At 43.5% G+C, this 26876-nt stretch overlaps 1 protein-coding gene across 1 annotated transcript in view; it reads left to right on the forward strand.

The window, feature by feature from the left end:
• Positions 1-1591: 1591 nt before the first annotated feature.
• LOC116986553 (ribonuclease inhibitor-like) overlaps positions 1592-26876 on the forward strand; it is a 30045-nt gene continuing 4760 nt past the window's right edge. Inside the window, exons 1-4 of the mRNA XM_033042151.1 lie at positions 1592-1791; positions 8577-8685; positions 9931-10049; positions 11670-11756. Coding sequence (XP_032898042.1) covers positions 1592-1791; positions 8577-8685; positions 9931-10049; positions 11670-11756 — 515 coding nt within the window. The remainder of the gene's footprint in view (positions 1792-8576; positions 8686-9930; positions 10050-11669; positions 11757-26876) is intronic.

Genomic DNA, 26876 nt, shown 5'->3' on the forward strand with positions numbered 1-26876 from the left:
TGGTTCTAAGGGCCGAATGACCTCCTCCTGCACCTATTTTCTACGTTTCTATGTTTCTTACAACAACCTTAGTTATAGATATACTTGTCTGAAATCTACTGGCATATTTGCTCTAATTCGCGTTGACTATTGGGGGTCTGTAGTACACCCACAACAAGATGATCATTCCTTTCTTTTTCCTCAGATCCACACGTATCGCCTCACTACTCGAACCGTCCGTCATGTCACCTCTGACCAATGCCGTGATATCGTATTTAACCAACAATGCAACCCCCTCCTCTTTTTCCCTCACGCCTGTCTCTCCTGAAGCTTCTGTACCACGGAACATTGAGCTACCAGTCCCGCCCCCTCCCCTAATCATGTTCAGTAATGGCTGCAATGTCGCCGTCGCTCCTACCTATCCATATCCTAGGCTCATCTACTTTACCCTTCAGGCCCCTTTCAATAAAATACGTGCAGTTTAAATTAACCCTTTCCCGCACTCCGCCTTTCACCGGCACATTATGTTCAATAACAATTCCCTCACCACCCTGGATACGAACCTCTCACCTGCCTCTGTCCTGTAGGAGATCCCATCCCTCTGCCAATCTAGTCTAAATCCTCCAGTGTAGCATTAGCACACATGCCCACCAGGACATTAGTACCCCTGTAGTCAAGGTGCAAACCGTCCTTTTGGTACAGGTCACCCTTGGCCCAGAAGAGATTCCAATAGTCTAGATATCTAAATCCCTGCACCCTCCACCAACTCATCAGCCACACATTGATTTTGCCAATCATACTGTTTTTGCCTTCAGTCGCAAACCTGAGATAACTATACTGGAGGTCCTGCTTTTCCGCCTCTTACGTAATTGCCTAACATCGTGTTGTAGAACCTTCCTCATCCTACTTATTTATTTATTTATTTTTAATTAAAAAAAAAAAAAATTTAATCAAAAATATTTATTCAAATATTAAAATAATATACAGTACAGTAAAAAACATAACAGAACCCACCACCATAATACACGACAAACGATCATACAACTATGTTACACACCTTGTCAAGGATGCATTCAACCCCCCGCGGTGCCCAGCGGTCCCGGAAACCCCCCAGGGTGCCCGTGGACAGCGCATAGTCCTATTTTCGGGCGAAACCCTTCTTCAAAGTCTGAAGAAGGTTGTCGACCCGAATCTTCACCTATTCCTTCTCTCCAGAGATGCTGCCTGGCCCGCTGAGTTACTCCAGCATTTTGTGTCTACTGTATTTTCGGTCCCGTCTAGGAAAATCTCATTTACCCGCATGGTCCTGAGGTAATTGAGCTGCTGCTCCAGTTCCCTAATACCGTCCTTCAGGATCTGCACCTGGACACAATTTCCGCAGGTGAAGTTGTCAGAAGCACCGGCAGTGTTCCCGACTTCCCACATCCTGCAAGAGATACATTGTAACAACTTGCCTGCCATTACGTCATTAGACCATTCACTAATTAAGAATAAGACACACTCACAGAACATATTCCCTTCTCTGAATCCGATAACTTCCTTGCAGTCACTGCAATAAGTCACAAGATTAGGAAGCCTTTGAACTCCCCGCAGTACAGCTGCCGACGGTCCGATGTCCAAGCCCTCGCGTCGGGATGATAGAATCTACGGCGTCGGGATGGATCGGAACACTCCGCTGCATGGAACTCCCGAGTCGGCCTCTTCTTACCGTAGACCGCGGCTTCATGGTGCTATAGTGCACAGGCCAAACGGTCGGAGCCCCTTCACTGGCGTTCCTCTGCAAAGGATCGCAGTGTCCGCGATGATTGTCAGGTTGGAGGCCAGTGACGAGTGGGGTGCCACAGGGATCTGTGTTGGGTCCACTGTTGTTTGTCATGTACATCAATGATCTGGACGATGGCGTGGTAAATTGGATTAGTAAGTATGCAGATGATACTAAGATAGGTGGGGTTGCGGGTAATGAAGTAGAGTTTCAAAGTCTACAGAGAGATTTATGCCAGTTGGAAGAGTGGGCTGAAAGATGGCAGATGGAGTTTAATGCTGATAAGTGTGAGGTGCTACATCTTGGCAGGACAAATCAAAATAGGACGTACATGGTAAATGGTAGGGAATTGAAGAATGTAGGTGAACAGAGGGATCTGGGAATAACTGTGCACAGTTCCCTGAAAGTGGAATCTCATGTAGATAGGGTGGTAAAGAACGGTTTTGGTGTGCTGGCCTTTATAAATCAGAGCATTGAGTATAGAAGTTTGAATGTAATGTTAAAATTGTACAAGGCATTGGTGAGGCCAATTCTGGAGTATGGTGTACAATTTTGGTCGCCTAATTATAGGAAGGATGTCAACAAAATAGAGAGAGTACAGAGGAGATTTACTAGAATGTTGCCTGGGTTTCAGCAACTAAGTTACAGAGAAAGGTTAAACAAGTTAGGGCTTTATTCTTTGGAGCGCAGAAGGTTAAGGGGGGACTTGATAGAGGTTTTTAAAATGATGAGAGGGATAGACAGAGTTGACGTGGAAAAGCTTTTCCCACTGAGAGTAGGGAAGATTCAAACAAGGGGACATGACTTGAGAATTAAGGGACTGAAGTTTAGGGGTAACATGAGGGGGAACTTCTTTACTCAGAGAGTGGTAGCTGTGTGGAATGAGCTTCCAGTGAAGGTGGTGGAGGCAGGTTCGTTTTTATCATTTAAAAATAAATTGGATAGTTATATGGATGGGAAAGGAATGGAGGGTTATGGTCTGAGCGCAGGTATATGGGACTAGGGGAGATTATGTGTTCGGCACGGACTAGAAGGGTCGAGATGGCCTGTTTCCGTGCTGTAATTGTTATATGGTTATATGGTTATATGATAAGTCCGGGCCGCGCCCACAGCTTGAAGCTCCGGGCCGGTCTCCAGGAAAGGCCAGACCATTCCACGTTGTTATGTCGCAGGGGGGACGAAGATGCGACAGGGAGAAACATCACATTTCCGTCGAGGTTAGTTGCTGAAAAAGGTTTCACCCGATCACCCCCTATTTCCCCCCAACCCTCACACCCCACACAAAACATGTGAAGACACATTAAAACATACTTTTAAGACATTTTAAGGCAAGATGCAAGATGGCGCTTGCCTGCGGCGACTTTTGCGGAGCTCCGGAAAATAAAAGGCTCAACTACAACTTCCAACAACTTACCTGGATCAGAAAAACGGCAGAAATCGGTGCCGTTTAGGACAAGCTGCTTGAGCACCTCAAGGCTCTCGCAATTTCGCGAGCCCCCGCAGCTGCGGGAACCCCGGACTTTAAACTTTCCCACGTCCGACCCGACTGAGGATCCCAGGTACGGTACCTGGAGACCCCAGGATGACCCCCAGAGCCGACGGGCTGGATCTCCCGGGAACAACGGAGCTGGAGCTGCCGACTTTGAGGGAACCCCCGTTCGTTACGGAGCTGGAGCTGCCGTCTGTGAGGGAATCCCGTTCCAGCGCAGGTCCGCAGAAACAGCTGGTACAGCAAGTACAGTACCTGGAAACAAAGGGGAAGCCTCCATTGTGTCCAGAAACGTGGCCGACGGGCAGGACTCCAGGTCAGAATGAAGCGCAGGGGACTTCGGCCCCCTCTCCCTACTATCCTACTGGCTAATGTACAGTCCCTTGAAAATAAAGTGGAGGACTTAAGGACAAGACTACTTTATCAAAGGAAGCTGAGGGAATGCCTTGTGTTCTGTTTCACAGAGACATGGCTCACCCCCAGCTCCCCAGACTCAGCGGTCCAGCCTGAAGGGTTCTCCATCCACCGTATGGACCGTACCCTGGCATCTGGGAAAGGGAGAGGAGGGGGCGTCTGCCTCATGGTCAACTCTGCGTGGTGTTCCGACGTGGCAGTCCTGTCCAACTCCTGCTCTCCACACCTCGAACATCTGGCGGTGAAGTGCCGTCCCTTCTACCACCCAAGAGAATTCACCTCCGTTATCCTGACCGCGGTCTACATTCCACCCCAGGCCGACATCCGTCTGGCACTGGAGGAGCTGCACGCCGTGGTCAACAAATACCAGACGTCTTACCTCGAGGCATTTACGACCATTGCTGGGGACTTCAATAAGGCGAACCTCAAGAAATCACTCCCCAACTTCCACCAACATGTCTCCTGCTGCACCAGAGACCTAATGCCCTTGACCACTGCTACACCACCATCAAGAATGCCTATCGTTTTATCCCTCGCCCTCACTTCGGTAAGTCCGACCATACCGCGGTGCTGCTTCTTCCTGCCTCCAGGCAGCAATTGAAGAGCGCTCTCCCCCGAAGTGAGGACAGCACAGAGCTGGTCGGGGGGGGGGGGGGGGGGGGGGGGGGGGGCGAAGAACAACTCCAGGACGATTTGGAGTCTGTAGACAGGGCAATGTTCAAGGACTCGGCAACGGACTTGAACGAATACGCCACAGTCGTTACAGACTTCATAAAGAAATGTGTGGAGGACTGCATCCCTACAAAAACCTTCCGAGTGTTTCCCAATCAGAAACCTTGGATGAACTTTGAGATCCGCACTCTTTTAAAGTCCAGACACAGGGCATTCATGTCTGATCATACAGTGGCCTACATGAAGTCCAGATACGACCTTGGCAAGGCCATCAAAAAGGCCAAAAGGGACTTCTGCACGAAACTGGAGGATGAGACAGATGTTCGGCAGCTGTGGCGGGGCCTGAATGCAATCACCTCCTACAAGGCGAAACCAGGAGGCAGCTCGAATGTCGGTGAAACATCACTCCCTGACGAGCTCAATGCGTTTTACGCACGCTTTGACAGGGAGAATACTGATGTGCCTTCCCGATCCCCCATTCACTGTGATGGCATTTCAGTCTCAGTCACAGAGGCCGACGTCAGGAAATCCTTCAGAGGGGTGAACCCCCGAAAAGCACCTGGTCCTGATGGATGGTCCTGAGTATAGAAGCTGGGATGTAATGTTAAAATTGTACAAGGCATTGGTGAGACCAAATCTGGAGTATGGTGTACAATTTTGGTCGCCCAATTATAGGAAGGATGTCAACAAAATAGAGAGAGTACAGGGAGATTTACTAGAACGTTGCCTGGGTTACAACAACTAAGTTACAGAGATAGGTTGAATAAGTTAAGTCTTTATTCTCTGGAGCGCAGAAGGTTAAGGAGGGACTTGATAGAGGTCTTTAAAATGATGAGAGGGATAGACAGAGTTGATGTGGACAAGCTTTTTTCTTTGAGAATAGGGAAGATTCAAACAAGAGGACATGACTTCAGCATTAAGGGACAGAAGTTTAGGGGTAACATGAGGGGGAACTTCTTTACTCAGAGAGTGCTAGCGGTGTGGAATGAGCTTCCAGTGGAAGTGGTGGAGGCAGGTTCGTTGGTATCATTTAAAAATAAATTGGATAGGCATATGGATGAGAAGGGAATGGAGGGTTATGGTATGAGTGCAGGCAGGTGGGACTAAGGGAAAAAAAGTTGTTCGGCACGGACTTGTAGGGCCGAGATGGCCTGTTTCCGTGCTGTAATTGTTATATGGTTATATGGTTATGTGGAATACCCGGTCGTGTTCTAAAAACCTGTGCGGACCAACTGGCGGGAGTTTTTAACGGACATTTTCAACCTCTCACTTCTGAGGTCTGAGGTCCCCACCTGCTTTAAAAGGGCATCAATTATACCGGTGCCCAAGAAGAGTAAGGTGACGTGCCTCAATGACTATTGACCCGTGGCATTAACGCCGATGGTGATGAAGTGATTTGAGAGGCTGATCATGGAGCAAATCAACTCCTACCTCGACAAAAACCTGGACCCACTGCAGCTCGCTTACCGCCACAACAGATCAATGGTGGATGCGATCTCGCTGGCCCTCCACTCTGCTCTGGACCACTTGGACAACAAAAACTCATATGTCAGGCTGTTATTCATCGATTACAGCTCGGCATTCAACACAATCATCCCCTCCAAACTGGTTACCAAAGTCGCAGAACTGGGTCTCTGCGTATCCCTCCAAAAGCTGGATCCTCGACTTCCTCATCCACATACCACAGTCTGTTCGTATTGGTGGAAATGTGTCAGCCTCGATAACAATCAGCACGGTAGCACCTCAAGGCTGCGTGCTCAGCCCCCTGCTTGTACTAACTCTATACCCATGACTGCGTAGCCAACCACAGTGCGAACTCCATCATCAAGTTCGCTGACTGTTGTGGGACGTATCACTGATGGGGATGAGTCAGAATATAGAAGGGAGATTGAGCAACTGTCCATATGGTGCCAGCGCAATAACCTGGCCCTCAACACCAGCAAAACCAAGGAACTGATTGTGGACTTTGGAAGGAGTAGGAGGGGGACCCACAGCCCCATTTATATCAACGGGTCGATGGTTGAAAGGGTCAAGAACTTCAAATTCCTGGGCGTGCACATCTCTGAAGATCTTTCCTGGTCCGAGAACACTACTGCCTACTATTTTATGTGTGCTTAAGCAAAGCAAGAATTTCATTGTCCTATACAGGAACACATGACAATAAACTCACTTGAACTTGAACTTGAACTACTTACCGATGGAAGAGTTAAGTGTTTCAGGCTCTCTTTGACTGTTTTTTAGAATGAAAGAATGGATCGACTATTGCTTTTCCTCACTAGAATATAGTAGGATAAGGGGATCTGACAGAAACATGTAAAATTCTTAAGGGATTGGTCAGGCTAGATGCAGGAAAGATATTCCCGATGTTGGAACCAGAGATCACAGTTTAAGGATAAGAGGTAGGTAATTTAGGACTGATAAGAGGGAACACTTTTTCACACAGAGAGTTGCGAATCTGTGCAATTCTCTGCACTGAAGGCAATAGAGAAAACAGGAACAGAGAACTGATTTTGATAGATCAGCCTTAATCATGTTGAATGATGGTGCTGGCCCGAAGGCCCGAATGACCTACTACTGCACTTATTTTATATGATTTTTGGCCCATTCGCACGTACCTATCGATGCCCCAACCTCATCTGCCTTAACCGTCAGTCATCATGTACTAAAATACGTGCAGTTTAAACCAACCTTTATTCCTCGCTCCACGTCATTCTCCTAACTATTCCTTCCACCAACCTTTTCCTCACACCCTCCATACCAACTTCTAACCTCTCACCTGCCTCTGTCCCGTATACCACCCTGTGCCAATCCAGTTTAAACCCACTCGTGTAGCACTAGCGAACTCAGCCTTCCAGGATGTTGCCACCCCCCAGTTAAGGTGAAACCCCATCCTTTTGTACTGGTCACCCCTGCCCCAAATCGCAATAGTCGAGAAATCTAAATCCCTGCCCCCTGCACCAACTCTTCAGCCACACATTAATCTCACCTATCTTTCTGCCCTTACCCTCATTCCCTCGCGGTACTGGAAGGAAACCAGGGATAATTATCCTGGATGTTTTGTTTTTCAGCCCTTTACCTAATTCCCTAAACTCATGTTGCAAAACCTCCTTCCTCTTCCGACCTGTATCGTGTCTGCCAACATGCACATCATCTCGCAGCTGCCCCCATCGCTCTTGACGATGGGGTGCAGCTGTTTCGAGGGCGGTGGAGGCAGTTTCTCTGAATGCTTTCAAAAGAGAGCTGGATAGCCGCTGCTGTTGTCCTTCTACCGATGCGCCGTGGAGAGTATCCTCTCCTATGGAATCCTGGTGTGGTTTGCTAGCTGTACTGTGGCTGAGAGGAGGGCGTTGCAGGGAATTATAAAATCTGCGCAGAACATTACAAACGCCCAACTGCCCTCCTTGGATGACATATATAGGGCCCGATGCTTGCGCCGGGCCACAAATATCAAGCAGGACACATCCCACCCTGCCAACCACCTTTTTACTCTGCTACCCTCTGGGAGGCGATTCAGGACTCTGAAGGCTCGCACCGGTAGACTAAAGAATAGTTTCTACCCATGTGCGATAAAAGAGCTAAATTCCAACAGAGAATGCTGGGAAAGCAAAATGTAATTACAAGAAATGCCGCCAAATTCTTTTAAATTCTTTTAAATTCTTTTAAAATACCTATTTATTTTTTACTAATAAGTGTACATATGTGTTAATGGTTGTCGTGTTTGTATTTTTTTTAACCGGTGGAGATGTAATGGAATTTCGTTGCACGGTATTGTGCAATGACAATAAACGTATTCATTTATTCATTCGTTCATTCATAGGGCTCTTAAAAATAGGGTGGAGGGCAGGAATGGGGTACTGATTGGGAACGATCAGCCATGATCACATTGAATGGTGGTGCTGGCTGGAAGGGCCGAAGGGCCTACCTCTGCATCTATTGTCTACTGTCCTGGACCCAGGCACCAGGGAGGCAGCATCCCATCCCGGCGTCTCGCTTGCTGCAGCAGATCTTCTGTCCGCACCTATAACTATCGAGTCGCCCACCACAATGACGCCGCCTGACGTCGCTCTTCCCTGTAGATGCTCGGTGCCTGGGTTGAAGTCGCTGGTACTCAACGTTTGATCCAGCGCGGCAGATCCTAGGGTGTACCTGTTTTCAAGAGGTCGAGCCACATGGGTTTCCTGCAGTAAACGTTTAATTCCCTTCCCCGTCATCACCTACCGTCGTTCTTCCTGTACCCTCGGTGTGACGCCCTTAATGTAGGTCCGTCCAGAAAAATCTCGTTTTCCCGGATGATACCGAGGTAATCCAGCTGCTGTTCCAGTTCCCTAACGTGGTCCTTCCGGAGGTGCACCTGGACACAATTTCCACAGTAGGAGGTGTAGTGGTCAGAGGCACAAACAGTGTCCCTGACCTCCCACATCCAGCTAGAGACACAACTTGTCCGCCGTTACTACTGTAGCCAAATCACTAAATAACGAGACTTTATTAAAAATAGATTGGCAGCAGAGTGGGATCTCACACAGTACAGGGGCAGGCGAGAGGTTAGAAGTTGGTATGGATTGTGATGAGAGAATGGTTAGAGGACAGATTAGGCAGGAGAAATGCAGAGAGCGAGGAAGGAAGGGACTTGGTGAAGCTAGATAAGCGGTGTGCAACGTGCTGAGAGGGTTTGTACAGATGTGAATGGTATTTTCGGAAGAAACAAGCAGAAATGACTGAAAAGTAGAATAGAAAAGGCAGTAGCGGTTAGACGTGAAATTAAGCGTTAGTGGTGAATGTGAAAGGACCTGCAGAGGGATCCGCCTAATCGGGAACGGCAGGATGGAATAGAATAAAGCAAGTGAAGGAGACAGAGATATGAAAAGAAAGCATAGAATAAGATGTGTGGGCATGTATCAATTGGAGAACAAAACCATTATAAAAATGTTGCTATATAGAAACATAAAAAATAGGTGCAGGAGTAGGCTATTCGGCCCTTCGAGCCTGCACCGCCATTCAATATGATCATGGCTGATCATCCAACTCAGTATCCCGTACCTGCCTTCTCTCCATACCCCCTGATCCCTTTAGCCACAAGGGCCACATCTAACTCACTCTTAAATATAGCCAATGAACTGGCCTCAACTACCTTCGGTGGCAGAGAGTTCTAGAGATTCACTACTCTCTGCGTGAAAAATGTTTTTCTCATCTCGGTTCTAAAGGATTTCCTCTCTATACTTAAGATGTGACCCCTTGTCCTGGACTTCCCCAACATCGGGAACAATCTTCCTGCATCTAGCCTGTCCAATCCCTTAAGAATTTTGTAAGTTTCTATAAGATCCCCCCTCAATCTCCAAAATTATAGCGAGTACAATCCAAGTCGATCCAGTCTTTCTTCATAAGAACGTCCTGATATCCCAGGAATCAGTCTGGTGAACCTTCTCTGCACTCCCTCTATGGCAATAATTTCCTTCCTCAGATTTGGAGACCAAAACTGTACGCAATACTCCAGGTGTGGTCTCACCAAGACCCTGTACAACTGCAGCAGAACCTCCCTTGGGATCAGTACCAAGACTTACATTTGGAGATGCGGATGCAAAGAAGGCATTATCACTCACACCAATTGACTGTGCAGTCCTTTCGCACGCCATTGGACTGTCGCACAATAAACGAGCTTGACCTTCGCAATTGCTGCATTCAATACGAAGGGATGCTGCGTCTTGAGGCGTTACTACACAAGTGCCAAGTCTTGAGGTGAATTTTTATTTCTTTATTTCATTATTATCGAAATCTACAGCAAAACTTTCATAATGTCACTGTTTCTTTATTTATTTTGCCTGTGAAACACTGCACTACAAATAAACTAGGGTACCGAATTTGGCAGTATTCTCCGTGTACTGATTCTAGTTAGTGGTTTCTACAATTCTTAATGGGGAAGGCGTTTTATTTCTCACGAAAAGGAAGCATTCACAAATAAACACACACTAATTAAGGCAAATGCAGTCACAGTTAAACACAGCACGTGCTATTCACTATTTTCTATTTGCTTTCTATGAATAACGCATTTAATGGCAATTGAGATCCAATACTAACATATCGATCGAAATTACTTCTATGGTTCGGTGGGCGGCGCGACTCTCGTCAGCAGCGGCCTCTGCAGTCCGTCTGTGTTTTATGATTTTTTGTCTCGTTTTTATGTAGTTTTTGTTATTTTTTTTGTTGGGGTATGTGTGTGTGGGGGTGGGGGGAGGGGGTAACTTTAAAATCTTTCCCCTGCACGGGAGACCCGACCTTTTCTTTGTCGGGTCTCCGTTGTCGTTGGGGCTGCAACGTGGAGCGGCCTCCAACAGGAACGACCTGGGGTTCCAGCTGCGGAGCTGCCGACTACTCACTGTCACGGGGCTGGCCGAGTCCGGAGCGGGTGGAGCTGTGGTGGACGCTGCTGCGACCCGACCCCCGGAGCTTCGGAGGCTGCAACTGCGGGTTTGGTGGACGGCGGCACCGGGAGCCCGCGGGTCCCTGCTGGGTGACCGCTTTTCGGGGCTTCCGCAACGGCGACTTCTCCCGCCCGAGTTGCGGGGTTCAAGAGCACCTGAGCGGGGCCTTACAGCATCGCCCCGCGCGGCTTGGAATGGCCGCGGGACTTTATGTGCGCACGCCGGGGGCTCCAACAACAAGACCCGGTGCGCGACCTTGCATCACCCGGCGTGGCTTTAATGGCCGCGGGACAATCGCCATCGCCAGCCGGGGGCTTTGACTTTGACTCTGACTCGGACATCGGGGGGGAGAGTGCAGTGGAGAGATACGTTTTTTTTGCCTTCCATCACAGCGATGTGATGGATGTTTGTGTAAACTGTGTTATGTCTCGGGTGTTTTTGTTTTGTAATGTATGGCTGCAGAAACGACATTTCGTTTGGACCTCAAGGGGTCCAAATGACAATAAATTGAAGTGTATTGTATTGGTACCAGTTTACCTGCAATTTAGCTTCAAACTATTTATATCGGGGTTAGGGACAGACTTATTCCTAACGCAAATTCACGAACAAGACCTTGCATTCACTGAGTGGTTTAAAATGTAATTTTATCGCTAATACTTCTAATGTTTATTACATGGTCATCTGCGATCATGGTTCTGCCACCATTACGGAGTATATTTGTGATGGCCAGTGAATCCTGTACGACGGAGATGCAATTAAACGTATTCGAGAAAAGCATTTAAAACTATTCTTCATAAGTGTAATGTTAATTGAACTGAATTTACAGCCACATTTGTTATGTTAACGCCAGACGTCATGTTCTATTAATCTTCTGTGCAATCACCCGATCTATTAGTCCTTTATAGTTATTTCACAGCATTTTTCTATGTGTGTTCAGGTTAGAAGGAAATAACCTGGGAGATTCTGGAATAAAAATACTTTCGAAGATACTGACTGACTCCAAGTCAAAAACACAAACAGTCGGGTAAGAACTGGTTGTGAGACCGTGTGTGTTGCATGAGTGGGTATTTCAGTAGCGAAGTGTTATTAATGTGCGACAGATGTAAATCAATAAGTGTTTCCACACTGCCACAATATTGTCTTTTTTTAATTTAATTTTATCCTGCGTTTCATACTTCATTTAATTTACCATTTCCCTTTAAATGTTTCTTTATCCATTCTGTTTACATATGTCTTTTATGTCTTTCTTTCCCTCTACTATTGTTCCTTCTCGTTTTGTCTCCTCTGCTGTTCATTATTTTACCCATATTCCCCGTATTTCGTCCCCAGTCTTCCCTTTATCTCTTTTTTTTTCTTTTGCTCCTCTTTTTTCATTCTTTCGCCTTTTCTCTCTAGCTTCCATCTCTATGTCCTTTCTCTCCTGTTCGTATTCTCTACTCGCTGTGTCTTTCCCTTTTTCTCATTTCTATTTATGATCTCCATTCATGCTTCTTATTTTTTTTATCTCTATGCGCATTCCCTTTATTTTTCTCTTTCAAAGATTTCCTAGTTTTGAATGTAATCACATTCGTTTTTAATTGAATCCAATCTTTCTCCGACTTTTCTTGCTCCTCTCATATGCTTCCTTCTTCTCCTTCCCATTTATCATTTTTATTTCATCTCTCTTCTCATTCCCACGAATACTTCCCTGCCATTTATTCGTTGCTCACGTCTCCTTCTCTCCGTTCCTCTTCATTCTCTCCCCTCCGACTTCCACACTAATTACCTGCCTTGTTACCTTTTCTGCTCAGCTCTGTTAATTATTCTCACCACCGTTTCTTTCTCTTAAACTTCAAACTTATTTCTCTTGGTCTATTCTGTCCCCCCCCCCCCCCCCCCCCCGGCCCCATTTCCATTTTCACTGTTGCATTCTCTCCATTATTTCCGTTTCCTCTGTCTCTCTCATCTTCTATCACCAACCTGTTTCATTTTACTGTATTGCCCTTCGCGTCACAATGTATCTTCTCTTTTCTCCATTTACTCTCATTGCATGTTGCTCACGTTCCCAAACATATCATGCTCTTTCTCCTGCTCTGTCGTATTATAGTTTAATTGTGCCTCTAGCTCTATTTCTCTTGCCGCTTTCTCTAATCCATCTCTCAATTGCTATCCGAGCATTTCCTTACTCTATTGCTCACTAGGAACGCCGTCTACCTCTTTCTTTTGTCTCTCACTTCTCTATTTACCCCACGCTCACTCTTATTTCTTTGTTAATTCACTCTTTCTTCTTTTTATCCGCTCATTTTCGCTTGTTTTATTCCTCCTTCAATCTTACAAGACTTGAACCCTTGCTGAGAATCACGTGTCATGGGTAGGCTCGGGTGGGGTGCGGGGCGACTGGAGTTTGACTTGCGTTGTGCATTTACTTAATAAGAATTGCGAGGAAATGCCTGGAACTATAGGCCAGTCATCTCGACATCAGTGGTAAATAAATTACGGAAGAGCGTTCCGAAGGATCTCTAAGGTATGTAAATTATTTGGACTGAATTAGGCTGATAGGGTGATTCAGCGTTGTTTTCAACATGGACGATCGTATCTTCCGGTTTGATTGAGCTTTTTAAAAACATAACCAAAAGGACTGATGACGGCAAAGCTGTGGATTTTGTTCATGTGGACATCAGCTAGACCTATGATTAGATTCCGTATGGTGTGCTGCTCGGGACGATTGGGTCAGTTGCGTGGCCCAATTGGGAACAATTTTGGTTCCCAGCCAATGTCTGTAGATTCATAGAAATATAATTAAAGTCTATTATAGACTTTATATCTCTATGGTAGAATGAAAAGTAATGAAAATGTGCGCTTAAAAAGTGAATGGACCAAACAGATCTAAGCTACATTTTAATATAAAAGCCTACAAGTAACAAACAAAATGTGTAGATCACCTCTGAAAAGTACATAGTTACAATACCACTGTTTTAGTGACTATGAAATGAAAAAAAAAGTAATTTAATTAAAATTTAATGGAAAACCAATAGGGGGGTTGAACGTAAGGTCACCGGGTCATGGGGCTTGACGCACGGAGCCGCTCAATCCATCAGGAGGACATCCGTAACTTCCGGTATATGTTATTAATGCTAGAAACGCGTACTTCCCTGCCTGTTAAAAACTGCCAAAATGTTGCATTTCTGCGCTGAAAAAAATTGTGGAAGTCGGGGTAAGTGTGAGAGACATGTCCCCAGCTTTAGAATCCAAAAGTGAAGCGAAATGTAGCTAAATAGAACCAAGAGCTGAAGGGACAACAGCAGCTAAAGCTCTTGATAAACATTGGCTGTGCAAATATCGGAATTGAAAATATTGGGAATGATCGCGTTTGCTCACTGCATTTCATCAACAGTAAGGCATTATTTGTGTTTTTACTTGATTCCTTTGGTATCTAAAAAGTCTCAGAAGTGATAAATTTGGCTGTAAAATTTTCTTCAGATGCGTTTTCATTTTGAATGTAAAAATTATAGCCAGATTTATCACTTCTGAAACTTTTTAGATGCCAAAGGAATCATTAAAAAAACACAAATAATGATTCAGTTGATGAAATTCAGTGAGCAAACGGCCAATGTTCGCTAAGGACTCTGGCTGTTGTTGTCCCTTCAGTTGTCACTTCTATCTACCGTCATTTCTCCTCACTTTTGGAATTCTGAAGTAGGCTAAATGTCTCACACGCTTATCCCGATTTCCATAATTATTTATAGCACAAAAATTGACATTTTCGGCGGGTTCTAACGGCCCGCTATGCTGGAAACAATGGTAAGCGCCTACCTGCAGTTCCTCGCGTGTACTCCACTTAGTGTAGCATAGCAACAGTACGGGTCATGGGTCGTGACCCGACTGCCGTGAAACCTCCCTATAACCATTGGTGAAAAACCAGTCCAGGCATTAAATTTTGGGCTTCATCCCCATCCTACCATTTGGGCTTCTACCCCATCCTAACTTACAATACAATATACAATATTTATTACATGTCATTTGAACCTCAGTGAGACTCAAACGAAAGTCTGTTTCCACAGCCATACAAACAAAGACAATTTCCTACAGACATACACACAATTCAATTTACAGAAACATCCATCATAGTGAACCCACTGTGATGGAAGGCAAAGTCTTTTCTCTCCCCTGTTCTCCATTTTCCCCTCGAAGTCGAAGCCCCAGGCGGGCGATGGTGAGTCCGACGGCCATTTTAGGCCGCGCGGGGCGATGTACGGCCCCGCTCCCGATCTAAATGTCACAAAGTTGGAGCCCCTGGCGGGCGTTGCAATGTCCCACGGCCATGAAGCCGCGCCGGGCGATGTACGGCCCCGCTCCGGGTCGTTCCAACCCCGCGACACGGGCTGGAGAAGTCGTGTTGCGGGAGCTCCGGGTAGCGGCCTCCACCCGGACCTGCGAGCTCCCGAAGTCCCGACAGTCCACAGAAGCTGCGTTGCTGGAGCATCCGAGCACCAGAGTCGGGCGCAGCAACGATTTAACGGCCCACGCACCGATGCCGGCCAGCCCCACGATGGTAAGTCCGCAGCTCCGCAGGCTCCGTGACTGGAGCCCCCAGGCCGTTCAGACTGGAGGCCGCTCCACGGTGCTAGGCCTCAACGACAACGGAGACCCGACAGGGAAAAGGTCGGGTCTCCCGTACAGGGAAGAGATTTTTAAGAAGTTTCCCCCTTCCCCCCCCGCCCTCCACTTATACACAGTTAAAAACACGATTAAAAAACACAAACAACTACATTTAACCAGACAACATTTTTTTTTTAAAGGACAGACCGCTGCAACACAGAGTCGCGCCGCCAACTGTGTTGTGTGTGTTAGTTGTCTGTGCGTGATGTGTGCGTGTTAGTTGTCTGTGTGTTATGTGTGTGGGGGGGAAGGAGAGGAGGGAGGGAGGGAAGGGAGGAAGGACAGAAGAGAGGGAGGGAATTACAGAAAGGAGGGAAGGAGAGAAAGAAGGGATGGAGCGAATGAGAGAAGGGAAACGAGAGAGGAAGAAGGGAGGGAAGTAAAGGAGGGAGGGATGGAGGGAGCGAAGGAGAGAAGGGAGGGAGAGGGCCGGCGGCGGGAACGGATGCCGGGGTCTCGGCGGACGGATGTGAGCTGAGGTTTGTAAACGTTGCTCCAACTCCCGGCCCGGCCCTCCGTGTATTGTTCACCGTGTCTACCCGGGGAGAGAGAGGGGTGAAGCACGGCGCCTGGAAGGGGCGGGAGCGCTGCCGTGAGCGAACGACCCACCTCCCCCACTCCCCTTCTCCATTCCCCCTCACACCCCCTCCCTGTTTACCCCTTTCTTCCCCCTCCACCCCTCTACTCTCTTTCCATCCCTCCACCCGGGGTAGATCTACCCTAGCCAAGAGTAGATTTCTCTGGCGCAGGGCCCCCTTACTCGCGGGGCCCAATTGGGAGCAATCGGTCCAATCGGCTTAAGGCCGGCCCAGGTCAGCTGGTATGCAATGATAGCTAGATAATGTAATAGAGAATTGACTTCATGGAAGAAAGCAGGGGGTAGTGGTGTAAGTCTACTTTTTGGACTGGATGTCTCTGAGGACGCGTGTCGCATAGGGGTCAAGTGCTGCACCCATTGTATTTTATACCGTCGATTTGAATATGAATGACAAGACCTTATTAGAATGTTTGCAGATGACACCAAGTAGGTGGTATCGTAGACAGCTCATCAACATCCTTACCAAAGACCACATGTACAACATCTACTGGCCTAATTTCATCTACCTGCTTTATCAGCTCCTCAAAACCTCAGTTCTGATTGTCTACCCTCCTAAGCTCCATAAGTGACATGAAACATCTGCCTTGCTCTAATTCAGTAGACGCACGACATTCCCTTACACACTTGAGCTCCCAGTGCCTAATTACCCAATTCTCTCCCATATGATAGTAAATTCTATCTCCAGGAAATCTCTCCTGCGGTTTCACTAGCCCTGAGTTCGGATTCATTGTCCTATGGTTCCCTGGATTCCTTTTTACTTTCCTTCTTAAACAATAGAAGCCCAATGATAATTATCCAGTCCGCTGGGACCTCACTTGTGGCCTGAACAGAACCAAGACTCGTTCTTAATGTCCCCGCAATGCCCCGTGTTGTTTCTTCAATAACCTGAGATAGGTACTATTAGGCACTGGGGAGTATAATGCTTTTGAAGACCCTAAGCATTAACGCCTGCTCGATCTGAAACTGTCCTTACATATTCGTATTTTCTACTCCCTGCTCTCCATGAGCCTACCTTCGGCGAGTTTGCTCATATACGTTCTCCGGCTCAAAACATATATTCCCTCCTTTATCCTTGAGCGGTAAACTGCCTCGCCCCTATTAAGTAACATACTCCAACATCCCGATGTCTCCCCATACAAAACTGTATTTGAACTTAGGAAAGGTAGACACAAAAAGCTGGAGAAACTCAGCGAGACAGGCAACATCTCTGGAGAGAAGGAATGGGTGACGTTTCGAGTCGAGACCTTCCTTCAGACTAGTCAGCGGAAATGCAAGGTAAATTAGGGAGTAGTGAACACTATCTGCAAAATTCTTCTTCCACCGCAAGAGAGAGTTTTCAAGAGAGAGTTAGATTTAGCTCTTATTGCGAAGTGAATCAAGGGATATGGGGGAAAAGACGGTAATGGGAACTTATTTTGGATGAACAGCCATGATCATATTCAATTGCGGTGCTTGTCTCGAAGGGCCGAAGGGCCTAAATCTGCACCTATTTTCTTTTTTTTTAATTTCTTTTTTTTATTAGCAGCACAGTAAATTACATTAATACATCACATATATCTTATTACATTATGTTGTACCACTTCATTTTTTTAGCTTTAAAAAAGATAGAAATAAAAGAAGTAAGGAAAGTAAGCAAGAATCGTGAAGGTGCAGGAAAGTGTTGGGAGAAGAAAGCCCCCTTCGGGAAGGAATTAGAGAAACCATATAACCATATAACCATATAACAATTACAGCACGGAAACAGGCCATCTCGACCCCTCTAGTCCGTGCCGAACACATAATCTCCCCTAGTCCCATATACCTGCGCTCAGACCATAACCCTCCATTCCTTTCCCATCCATATAACTATCCAATTTATTTTTAAATGATAAAAACGAACCTGCCTCCACCACCTTCACTGGAAGCTCATTCCACACAGCTACCACTCTCTGAGTAAAGAAGTTCCCCCTCATGTTACCCCTAAACTTCAGTCCCTTAATTCTCAAGTCATGTCCCCTTGTTTGAATCTTCCCTACTCTCAGTGGGAAAAGCTTTTCCACGTCAACTCTGTCTATCCCTCTCATCATTTAAAAAACCTCTATCAAGTCCCCCCTTAACCTTCTGCGCTCCAAAGAATAAAGCCCTAACTTGTTCAACCTTTCTCTGTAACTTAGTTGCTGAAACCCAGGCAACATTCTAGTAAATCTCCTCTGTACTCTCTCTATTTTGTTGACATCCTTCCTATAATTAGGCGACCAAAATTGTACACCATACTCCAGAATTGGCCTCACCAATGCCTTGTACAATTTTAACATTACATCCCAACTTCTATACTCAATGCTCTGATTTATAAAGGCCAGCACACCAAAAGCTTTCTTTACCACCCTATCTACATGAGATTCCACTTTCATGGAACTGTGCACAGTTATTCCCAGATCCCTCTGTTCACCTACATTCTTCAATTCCCTACCATTTACCATGTACGTCCTATTTTGATTTGTCCTGCCAAGATGTAGCACCTCACACTTATCAGCATTAAACTCCATCTGCCATCTTTCAGCCCACTCTTCCAACTGGCATAAATCTCTCTGTAGACTTTGAAACTCGACTTCATTACCCGCAACCCCACCTATCTTAGTATCATCTGCATACTTACTAATCCAATTTACCACACCATCGTCCAGATCATTGATGTACATGACAAACAACAGTGGACCCAACACAGATCCCTGTGGCACCCCACTCGTCACTGGCCTCCAACCTGACAAACAACCATCCACCATTACTCTCTGGCATCTCCCATTCAGCCACTGTTGAATCCATCTTGCTACTCCACCATTAATACCCAACCATTGAACCTTCTTAACCAACCTTCCATGAGGAACCTTGTCAAAGGCCTTACTGAAGTCCATATACACAACATCCACTGCTTTACCCTCATCAATTTCCCGAGTAACATCTTCAAAAAATTCAAGAAGATTAGTTAAACATGACCTTCCAGGCACAAATCCATGTTGACTGTTCCTAATCAGACCCTGTTTATCCAGATGCTTATATATATTATCTCTAAGTATTCTTTCCATTAATTTGCCCACCACTGACGTCAAACTAACAGGTCTATAATTGCTAGGTTTACTCTTAGACCCCTTTTTAAACAATGGAACAACATGCGCAGTACGCCAATCCTCCGGCACTATTCCCGTTTCTAATGACATTTGAAATATTTCTGCCATAGCCCCTGCTATTTCTACACTAACTTCCCTCAATGTCCTAGGGAATATCCTGTCCGGCCCTGGAGACTTATCCACTTTTATATTTCTCAAAAGTGTCAGTACTTCCTCTTCTTTGATCCTCATAGTTTCCATAGCTACTCTACTTGTTTCTACTTGTTTCCCTTACCTCACATAATTCAATATTCTTCTCCTTGGTGAATACCGAAGAAAATAAACTGTTCAATATCTCCCCCATCTCTTTTGGCTCTGCAGATAGTTGGCCACTCTGACTCTCTAATGGAAGGAAGTAAAGAAAGGAAATAAGACCCTAGAAAGAAAAAAAAAGAAGAAAGGAAAATCAATCGCTCTATTATAACACCAAACTCCGCAAAAAAGGATATACCAACCGTATTTTTTATTAAAACATTATTTTATACCCCCCGTTACCAGATCCTGGTACCCTTTATGTTTTAACTTACTATTGCACCTTATGCTTGTAATAGTTCCATAAATGCAGACCACGTCTTTTGGAAGTGATCTGCTTTACCTGCTAGGAGGAGTCTCATCTCTTCCAAGTGTAGTGTTTCGAACATGTTTGAAATCCACATTTTTATTGTTGGTATTGGAGCATTTTTCCAAAATTTGAGAATAAGCTTTTTTCCCCATTATTAGCCCATAATTAAGTAAGTTCTTTTGAAACATATTTAATTCTGGGTTACCTTCCGATATTCAAAAAATGATCCATTCTGCTTTTGGTAGCAGTTTTGTTTTAAATAATTTTGTGAAGATTTCAAATATTTCGTTCCAGAATTTTTGAATTTTTATACAGAAAACAAAAGAGTGCGCTATGTTAGCTTCTTGTGACTGACATTTATCACAAATGGGTGAGACATTGGGGAAAAGTTTATTTATTTTAGTTTTTGAATAATATAGTCTATGTAATGTTTTATATTGGATTAGAATATGTCGTACGTTGATCGAGCATTTATGCACATATAGTAAGTGTTTATCCCAGCTCTCTTTTGAAATTTTTATAGCTAGTTCTTGTTCCCAGTCTCTTCTAATATTATCGGTTGTAGGTATTTCTATATACAAAATAATATTATATAAGTATGATATTAGATTTGCTGATTCAGCCTTTATCTTCATGGCTTCATCCAATGTCTGGGGGCATATTATGATAGTATTTTGTGTATTTTTTCAGATAATCACGAATTTGAAGATATTTGAAATATTATTTATTTTTCAAATTATATTTCAGTTGTAATTGTTGAAATGATAATAATTTTCCTAATTCATACAAGTCTCCGAGCGTTTTGATTCCCGTTCTTTCCCATTGTGTAAATGATTTATCTATAATTGAGGGTTTAAACGAAGGGTTATTGACTATTGGCATTAGCAGAGATAGATTTCTTAATTTTAAGTTCTGTTTTATTTGTTTCCAAGTTCTAATTGTACTATGTATCATTGGATTTTTATTATAATTTTTGTTATTCAAATTCGTTGGTGAGAGGAGAGTCGCTCCTGTATTACACGGAGCGCAGTCCTCTCTCTCCATTACAATCCAATCCACCTGTTGGGCAGAGTTGTCCAGCAGGTGAATCATATTTTTAATATTTACTGCCCAATTATAGTACATAAAGTTAGGGACGCTAGCGCACCCATCTCTTTTGGTTTACTAAGGTGTGCTCTTTGTATTCTGTGGGGTTTATAATCCCATATAAAGTTTGTAATGTCTGAGTCTAATTTTTTGAAAAAAGATATATTGGAATTGATTGAAATAAATATAGGATTTGTGGTAAAAAGATCATTTTTATAGCATTTATTCGACCTATTAAAGAGATCGGAAGCGTTTTCCAGAATTTAATTAGATTATTTAATTTCTTAAGTAAGGGGCTATAATTGGCATTAAACATACCGTGATAATTTCTAGTGATTTCAATTCCTAAATATTAAAAATTTTCTGTGGCTATGTTAAAGGGGAATTTCAAAAGATGTGTTCAGTCTTTCGGTTTTATCGACATAATTTCACTTTTGTTCCAGTTTATTCTGTATCCTGAGAAAGATCCGAAGTCCTCAATTAGGTTTAATATGTTTGGTATACTGATTTGGGGTGTTGTGATATACAGTAGTACATCGTCTGCGTATAAGGATATTTTGTTATTTGAATATTTTGTATTATAACCGTAAATGTCCGGGTGTGTTCTAATTTTTTCAGCTAAAGGTTCAATTACCAGAGCGAATAACAGCGGTGATAATGAACATCCTTGTCTATTACCCCTTGATAATTGGAATTTCGTAGATAGTATATTATTAGTTAATATTCTAGCCGTGGGTTTGTTATATAATAATTTTATCCATGCGATGAAGCTCTCTCCCATTTGAAATTTTTGGAATACTTTAATCATATAATCCCATTCTACTTGATCAAACGCTTTTTCTGCGTCCAATGAAATGATAGATAACTCTTGTTCTTGAGGTTTGTGAGAGTGCATTATGTTAAACAGACGTCTCATGTTATTAAATGAATGTCTCTTAGGTATAAATCCCGTTTGATCCTTATTTATTAATTTACTGACATATTGACTTAGTCTTCTAGCTAGTATTTTCGCTAATATTTTTTGATCCGTATTTAACAAAGCAACAGCTCTATATGAGTATAGAAGCTGGGATGTAATGTTAAAATTGTACAAGGCATTGGTGAGACCAAATCTGGAGTATGGTGTACAATTTTGGTCGCCCAATTATAGGAAGGATGTCAACAAAATAGAGAGAGTACAGAGGAGATTTACTAGAATGTTGCCTGGGTTTCAACAACTAAGTTACAGAGATAGGTTGAATAAGTTAGGGCTTTATTCTCTGGAGCGCAGAAGGTTAAGGGGGGACTTGATAGAGGTCTTTAAAATGATGAAAGGGATAGACAGAGTTGATGTGATCAAGCTTTTCCCTTTGAGAATAGGGAAGATTCAAACAAGAGGACATGACTTCAGAATTAAGGGACAGAAGTTTAGGGGTAACATGAGGGGGAACTTCTTTACTCAGAGAGTGGTAGCGGTGTGGAATGAGCTTCCAGTGGAAGTGGTGGCGGCAGGTTCGTTGGTATCATTTAAGAATAAATTGGATAGGCATATGGATGAGAAGGGAATGGAGGGTTATGGTATGAGTGCAGGCAGGTGGGACTAAGGGAAAAAAATTGTTCGGCGCGGACTTGTAGGGCCGAGATGGACTGTTTCCGTGCTGTAATTGTTATATGGTTATATGGTTATGATACTGGTTCTTCTATATCTTTACCTTTTTTAAGTATTAGTGTGATCGTTGATTCTACTAGTGTTTCAGGTAAGGTTTGTTCTTTAAAAGAGTATGTATACATTTTCTGTAGACGTGGGGTCACTGTGTCGTAAAAACCTTTATAAAATTCATTACTGAATCCGTCTGGTCCTGGTGTTTTTCCATTCTTAAGTGTGTTTATTGTGTCTTCTATTTCCTTAGCTGTAATTTGTGCTCCCAGTTCCTCTTGTTCCTTCAATTCTAGTTTTGGAAGGTTACAATCGTCCAAAAATTCTGAAATTTTATTATTGTCTAGTAACGATTTCGATGTGTATACATTCTTATAATATTGAGCAAATCTTTTATTGATATAATTAGGTAGTGTTAATAATTCCCCTCTATCTGATTTAATCTTTAAAATTGCATGATCATTTTCCCGTTTTTTCAGTAGGCGTGCTAAAAGTTTATCGGGTTTATCCCCAAATTCAAAACGTTCTTGTTTTGTAATTTGGAATAATCTTATAATCTTCTCTGATAATAATTTACTTAGCTTAAATTTCAGTAATAACATTTTATTATGTTTATCCATAGTTGGAGCTTTAGCATTATCTATATCTAGTTGTCTGATTTGTTCTTCTAGTTGTCTTTGTTCATTTTTATTATTTTTGTTTTGAAAAGCTTGATACGAGATAATGACTCCTCTAATAAATGCTTTGAAGGATTCCCATAATAAAGTGGGCGATATATCGGGTGTATCATTTATCTCAAAAAATATATCCATCTGTTTTTTTAGATATATAATCCCTTGTGGGTCTTTCAAAATTTGCGAATTAAACCTCCAGAACGATTTGTTCGTAGAGATTCCTTCCAATTTTAAAACGAAAGTTAGCGGGGAATGATCTGAAATCGTATTGGTGTGGTATTTAGGGTTCAGAGTATAAGGGATTAGTTTTGAATCAACTAGGAAATAGTCTATACGTGAGTATGTTTTATGTACCATTGAATAAAACGAGTATTCCCTTCCAGTCGGGTTCGCGATCCTCCAAACGTCTGCTATATTTGTATTTTTTATATATGTATTTAAGAGTTCACTAGTTTTAGATTTCATATTACCTCTTTGTTTTTGCATCGATTTATCTAAGTACGGATCTAAAGCACAGTTGAAGTCTCCTCCAATTATAACATTTTGGTAGTTAAATTCTGCGATTTTATTCAGGATTTTATTAAAAAAATTGAGGATGATCAAAATTGGGCGCATATATGTTTACCAAAGTGATTGGCGTAGCATGAATCTCTCCTGTGACTATAAGGTATCTCCCTTCCTTATCTGATATAATATTATTTGATTTGAACGGTATTCCTTTGCGAATAATAATTGCGGTGTATATGAGGAGTGAAATGTTTGGCCTATCCATTTCGCCCTCAGTCTCATCTGGTCTTGATGTTTAAGGTGCGTTTCTTGTAGAAAAGAAATGTCAGTGTTATATGATTTCAGCTGAGCTAGTATTTTGCCCCTTTTAATTGGTTCATTAATACCCCTTATATTCCAGCTACACAGTGTGTTTCCTCCCATTTTCTTTTGTTTATCATCTTGCATTTTCTCTGATTTTAGTACCTTTATGTATTACTGTGCATCCGTACCTCAGGACTGGGTAGTTGAGGGCGTTTATATTATTAACTTCCTTGGTAGATCCCTTTTGCGATTTTCCTTGAAAAAACCCACATAATAGTGACATATTGTGATTTTAAAAAAATTTGACAGGTAAAATTACAGTGTCTGAAGTGTTCGACACTGTAATGCGTGTCCCACGCGTCTGTGGGGTCCGACTTTTATTCGACTTCCGAAATTGATGATGTACTGTTAGCTCCGCTCCTTTTATTACTCTATCCCTAAGATGCCATTTCAAAATCAGCTATATATCTGTGTTCAGCTACTGTGACATTTATTTATCTAACACTTTATATATTTATCTAACACTTTCATCTACTAATTATTTATAGTTAGTTATTTCTTTGATAAAAGTAAGCTGTTAGCTGTAAGGGTTAACCAGAAACAGGCTCCTGGAATTATGCCAGGTGCCTGAGTCTCCTCCCTTCTTCACACGAACTACATAACACTGAACCTTTCAGTATTATCTACTTTAATTCTAAAATTTGTCATCTCTATATACGAGCTAGTCAGTCTTATTAGCAGATTATTACATTTTACCCATTATATAGTTCAGTTTGTTTCCATTTATATTTCTATATTAGCATTGTTAGTTATTATTAATTCTCTATATTTTGTAAAACTGTTTTAAAATCTTAATTCGCCATTCGTCCTTGAGATGTTTTCCACATTCGGCTCTGCTGTTCATCTTTGGTTTAGCTTATCAGTCTTTCCTTCATTTTGAACGAAGGATGTCCTTGATTAACATTCCAAGGCGTCCATAGGAGATAAGGTGTCTAGACAAACGCACGTGGAAATTCTCTTCCATTTTAAACTTTTAGAGAGTGTTGTTTCTTCCCTTGTCTTCAGATGTTCTCTGTGAGATAATAAAAGGCAAGAAACTGTCCATATCATCCCGTGGGTGTGGTTAATCTTCTGTTTCTGCCACTGCCACAATCTCTTTGGCATATTTATAAGATGCGTCCGAGTTAGTGAAAGTTTTCTCTTTTCCCTTGAAAGTAATGCGCATTCTGGCCGGATAAAAAACGCCACATCTAACATCTTTAACTCCATAGAGGATCTGTCTTGTCTGTTCAAACTTTTTTCTCTTTTGAACGATCTCATAAGGATAGTCCCGGAGGAGTTTGATAGTGTCTTTTCCAAAGGTCATCTTCACTCCATAATTGATTTTTTTCATCAGCTCTTCAAGTGCTGAAATGTCCCGAAGTGTGACTATGTTCTGTCGTCGGTGGGCTGGATCTGCTTGTGATCTTGGCTTAAATCTAGGTATTCGATGTGCCGCTTCAATTTCCGGTTCCACAGGTAGATTGAGTACATGTTTGATTAGGTTGGCAGTGAACTCACGAGCGTTGTTCCCCTCTGCCCCTTCTGTTACTCCCAATATTCGTAGATTTTGGCGTCGTGAGCGAGCTTCAAGATCAATGCATTTATCTGAGACTTTCGCCAGTTGGAGGCTGTCTAGTTCTAGCTTCATTCCCTGCATATCTTCAGCCATTTGTTCAACCACTGTTTCCATGTCTTTTATTTCGGTTCCATGTGAAGAAACAATTACATTCACAGCCTCAGACTTCTTCTCAGTTTCTTCTTCGCCTTTCTTAATTCTCCCCATTAGCTCTTCATGCACATCCTCAATTCGTTTTTGTATAATGCCAATGCAGTCAATAATTTTTTGATTACCAGCATTAATGTTTGCCATATTTTCCATTGATTTAACATTCATATTTTCCATCATTTTTGAGTTTCCAGCCTCAATGTCCTTTCTCAAATCTCTTACCGAGCTCTTTATCTCCTACATTTCATTTTTCTCCTTAGTAGCCATCTCAGTCTTGGATCTCGTAGCCATTCCAGAATCCACCTCAGAGGTCTGTTCTTCAGTTCTCTGAGGGCTCTGAGCTGGAGACGTTTTTTTCATTTAAAGTGCTTTTCCCTCCGTTTTAAATCGCAGCGCTTACTGATGACGTCATCAGCGCGACGTCCCGGGGGTCCGGTGAGTTTTTGAATCGTTCCCGACTTCCAGACCCGATTTTAACGCGAAATATCGAGTTTCTACAGGAGCGGAGCTAAAAGTTGCGACTGCTAGTCCAGCATGGCGCCACCGGAAGTAAATCTGCACTTATTTTCTATGTTACTATGTTTCTATGTTACTAACATCAGACACATAACAGTCCCGTTTCCTAATACAAGATCCAGTATGATCCCTCGCCAAGTCGAAATACCCTCAATCTGTTTAAGGAAACCTTATATACGGCTAACATATTTTTGCCCGTCTAATCCTCTTGAGCCGTGTATGCCCCAGTCAAGATTGGGGTAGTTAAATTCACCCACTATATCAAACCGATAGTTCTAGCATCCTTCCTTAATCTGTCCACCTATCTGATCACCTATCTCTCACTAGCTGTTGGGTGGCAAGTAATATAATGCCATTGAAGTCATTGCTCCTTTCTTATTGTTGACATGAACGCAGAATGCTTCAGTAGATGTACCCTAGTGTACCCATACCCTTCAGTATGACATCTCTGCAGACCGCCGTTATATTCTACCGGAACTATATAGCATCGTCTCCTTTGTAGCCATCTGAAACATCGAATCCCAGGCACGTACAACTGCCAATCACGTCCCTCTTGCAACCAAATTTATACATTGGCCATGTATTGGCCGCCCCACCGGCCCGGTGTGAGGGCCTGGACATCGGGCCGCCCGGGGCGGCGACTGCGGGTGCTAGGAAGGCCTCGACCACGAGTGAACATCTGGGAAGAACGGAGGGGAGGCTGGCTGGACTAT

The sequence above is a fragment of the Amblyraja radiata genome, chromosome 24 (assembly GCF_010909765.2).
Source record: "Amblyraja radiata isolate CabotCenter1 chromosome 24, sAmbRad1.1.pri, whole genome shotgun sequence".
Classification (NCBI taxonomy): domain Eukaryota; kingdom Metazoa; phylum Chordata; class Chondrichthyes; order Rajiformes; family Rajidae; genus Amblyraja; species Amblyraja radiata.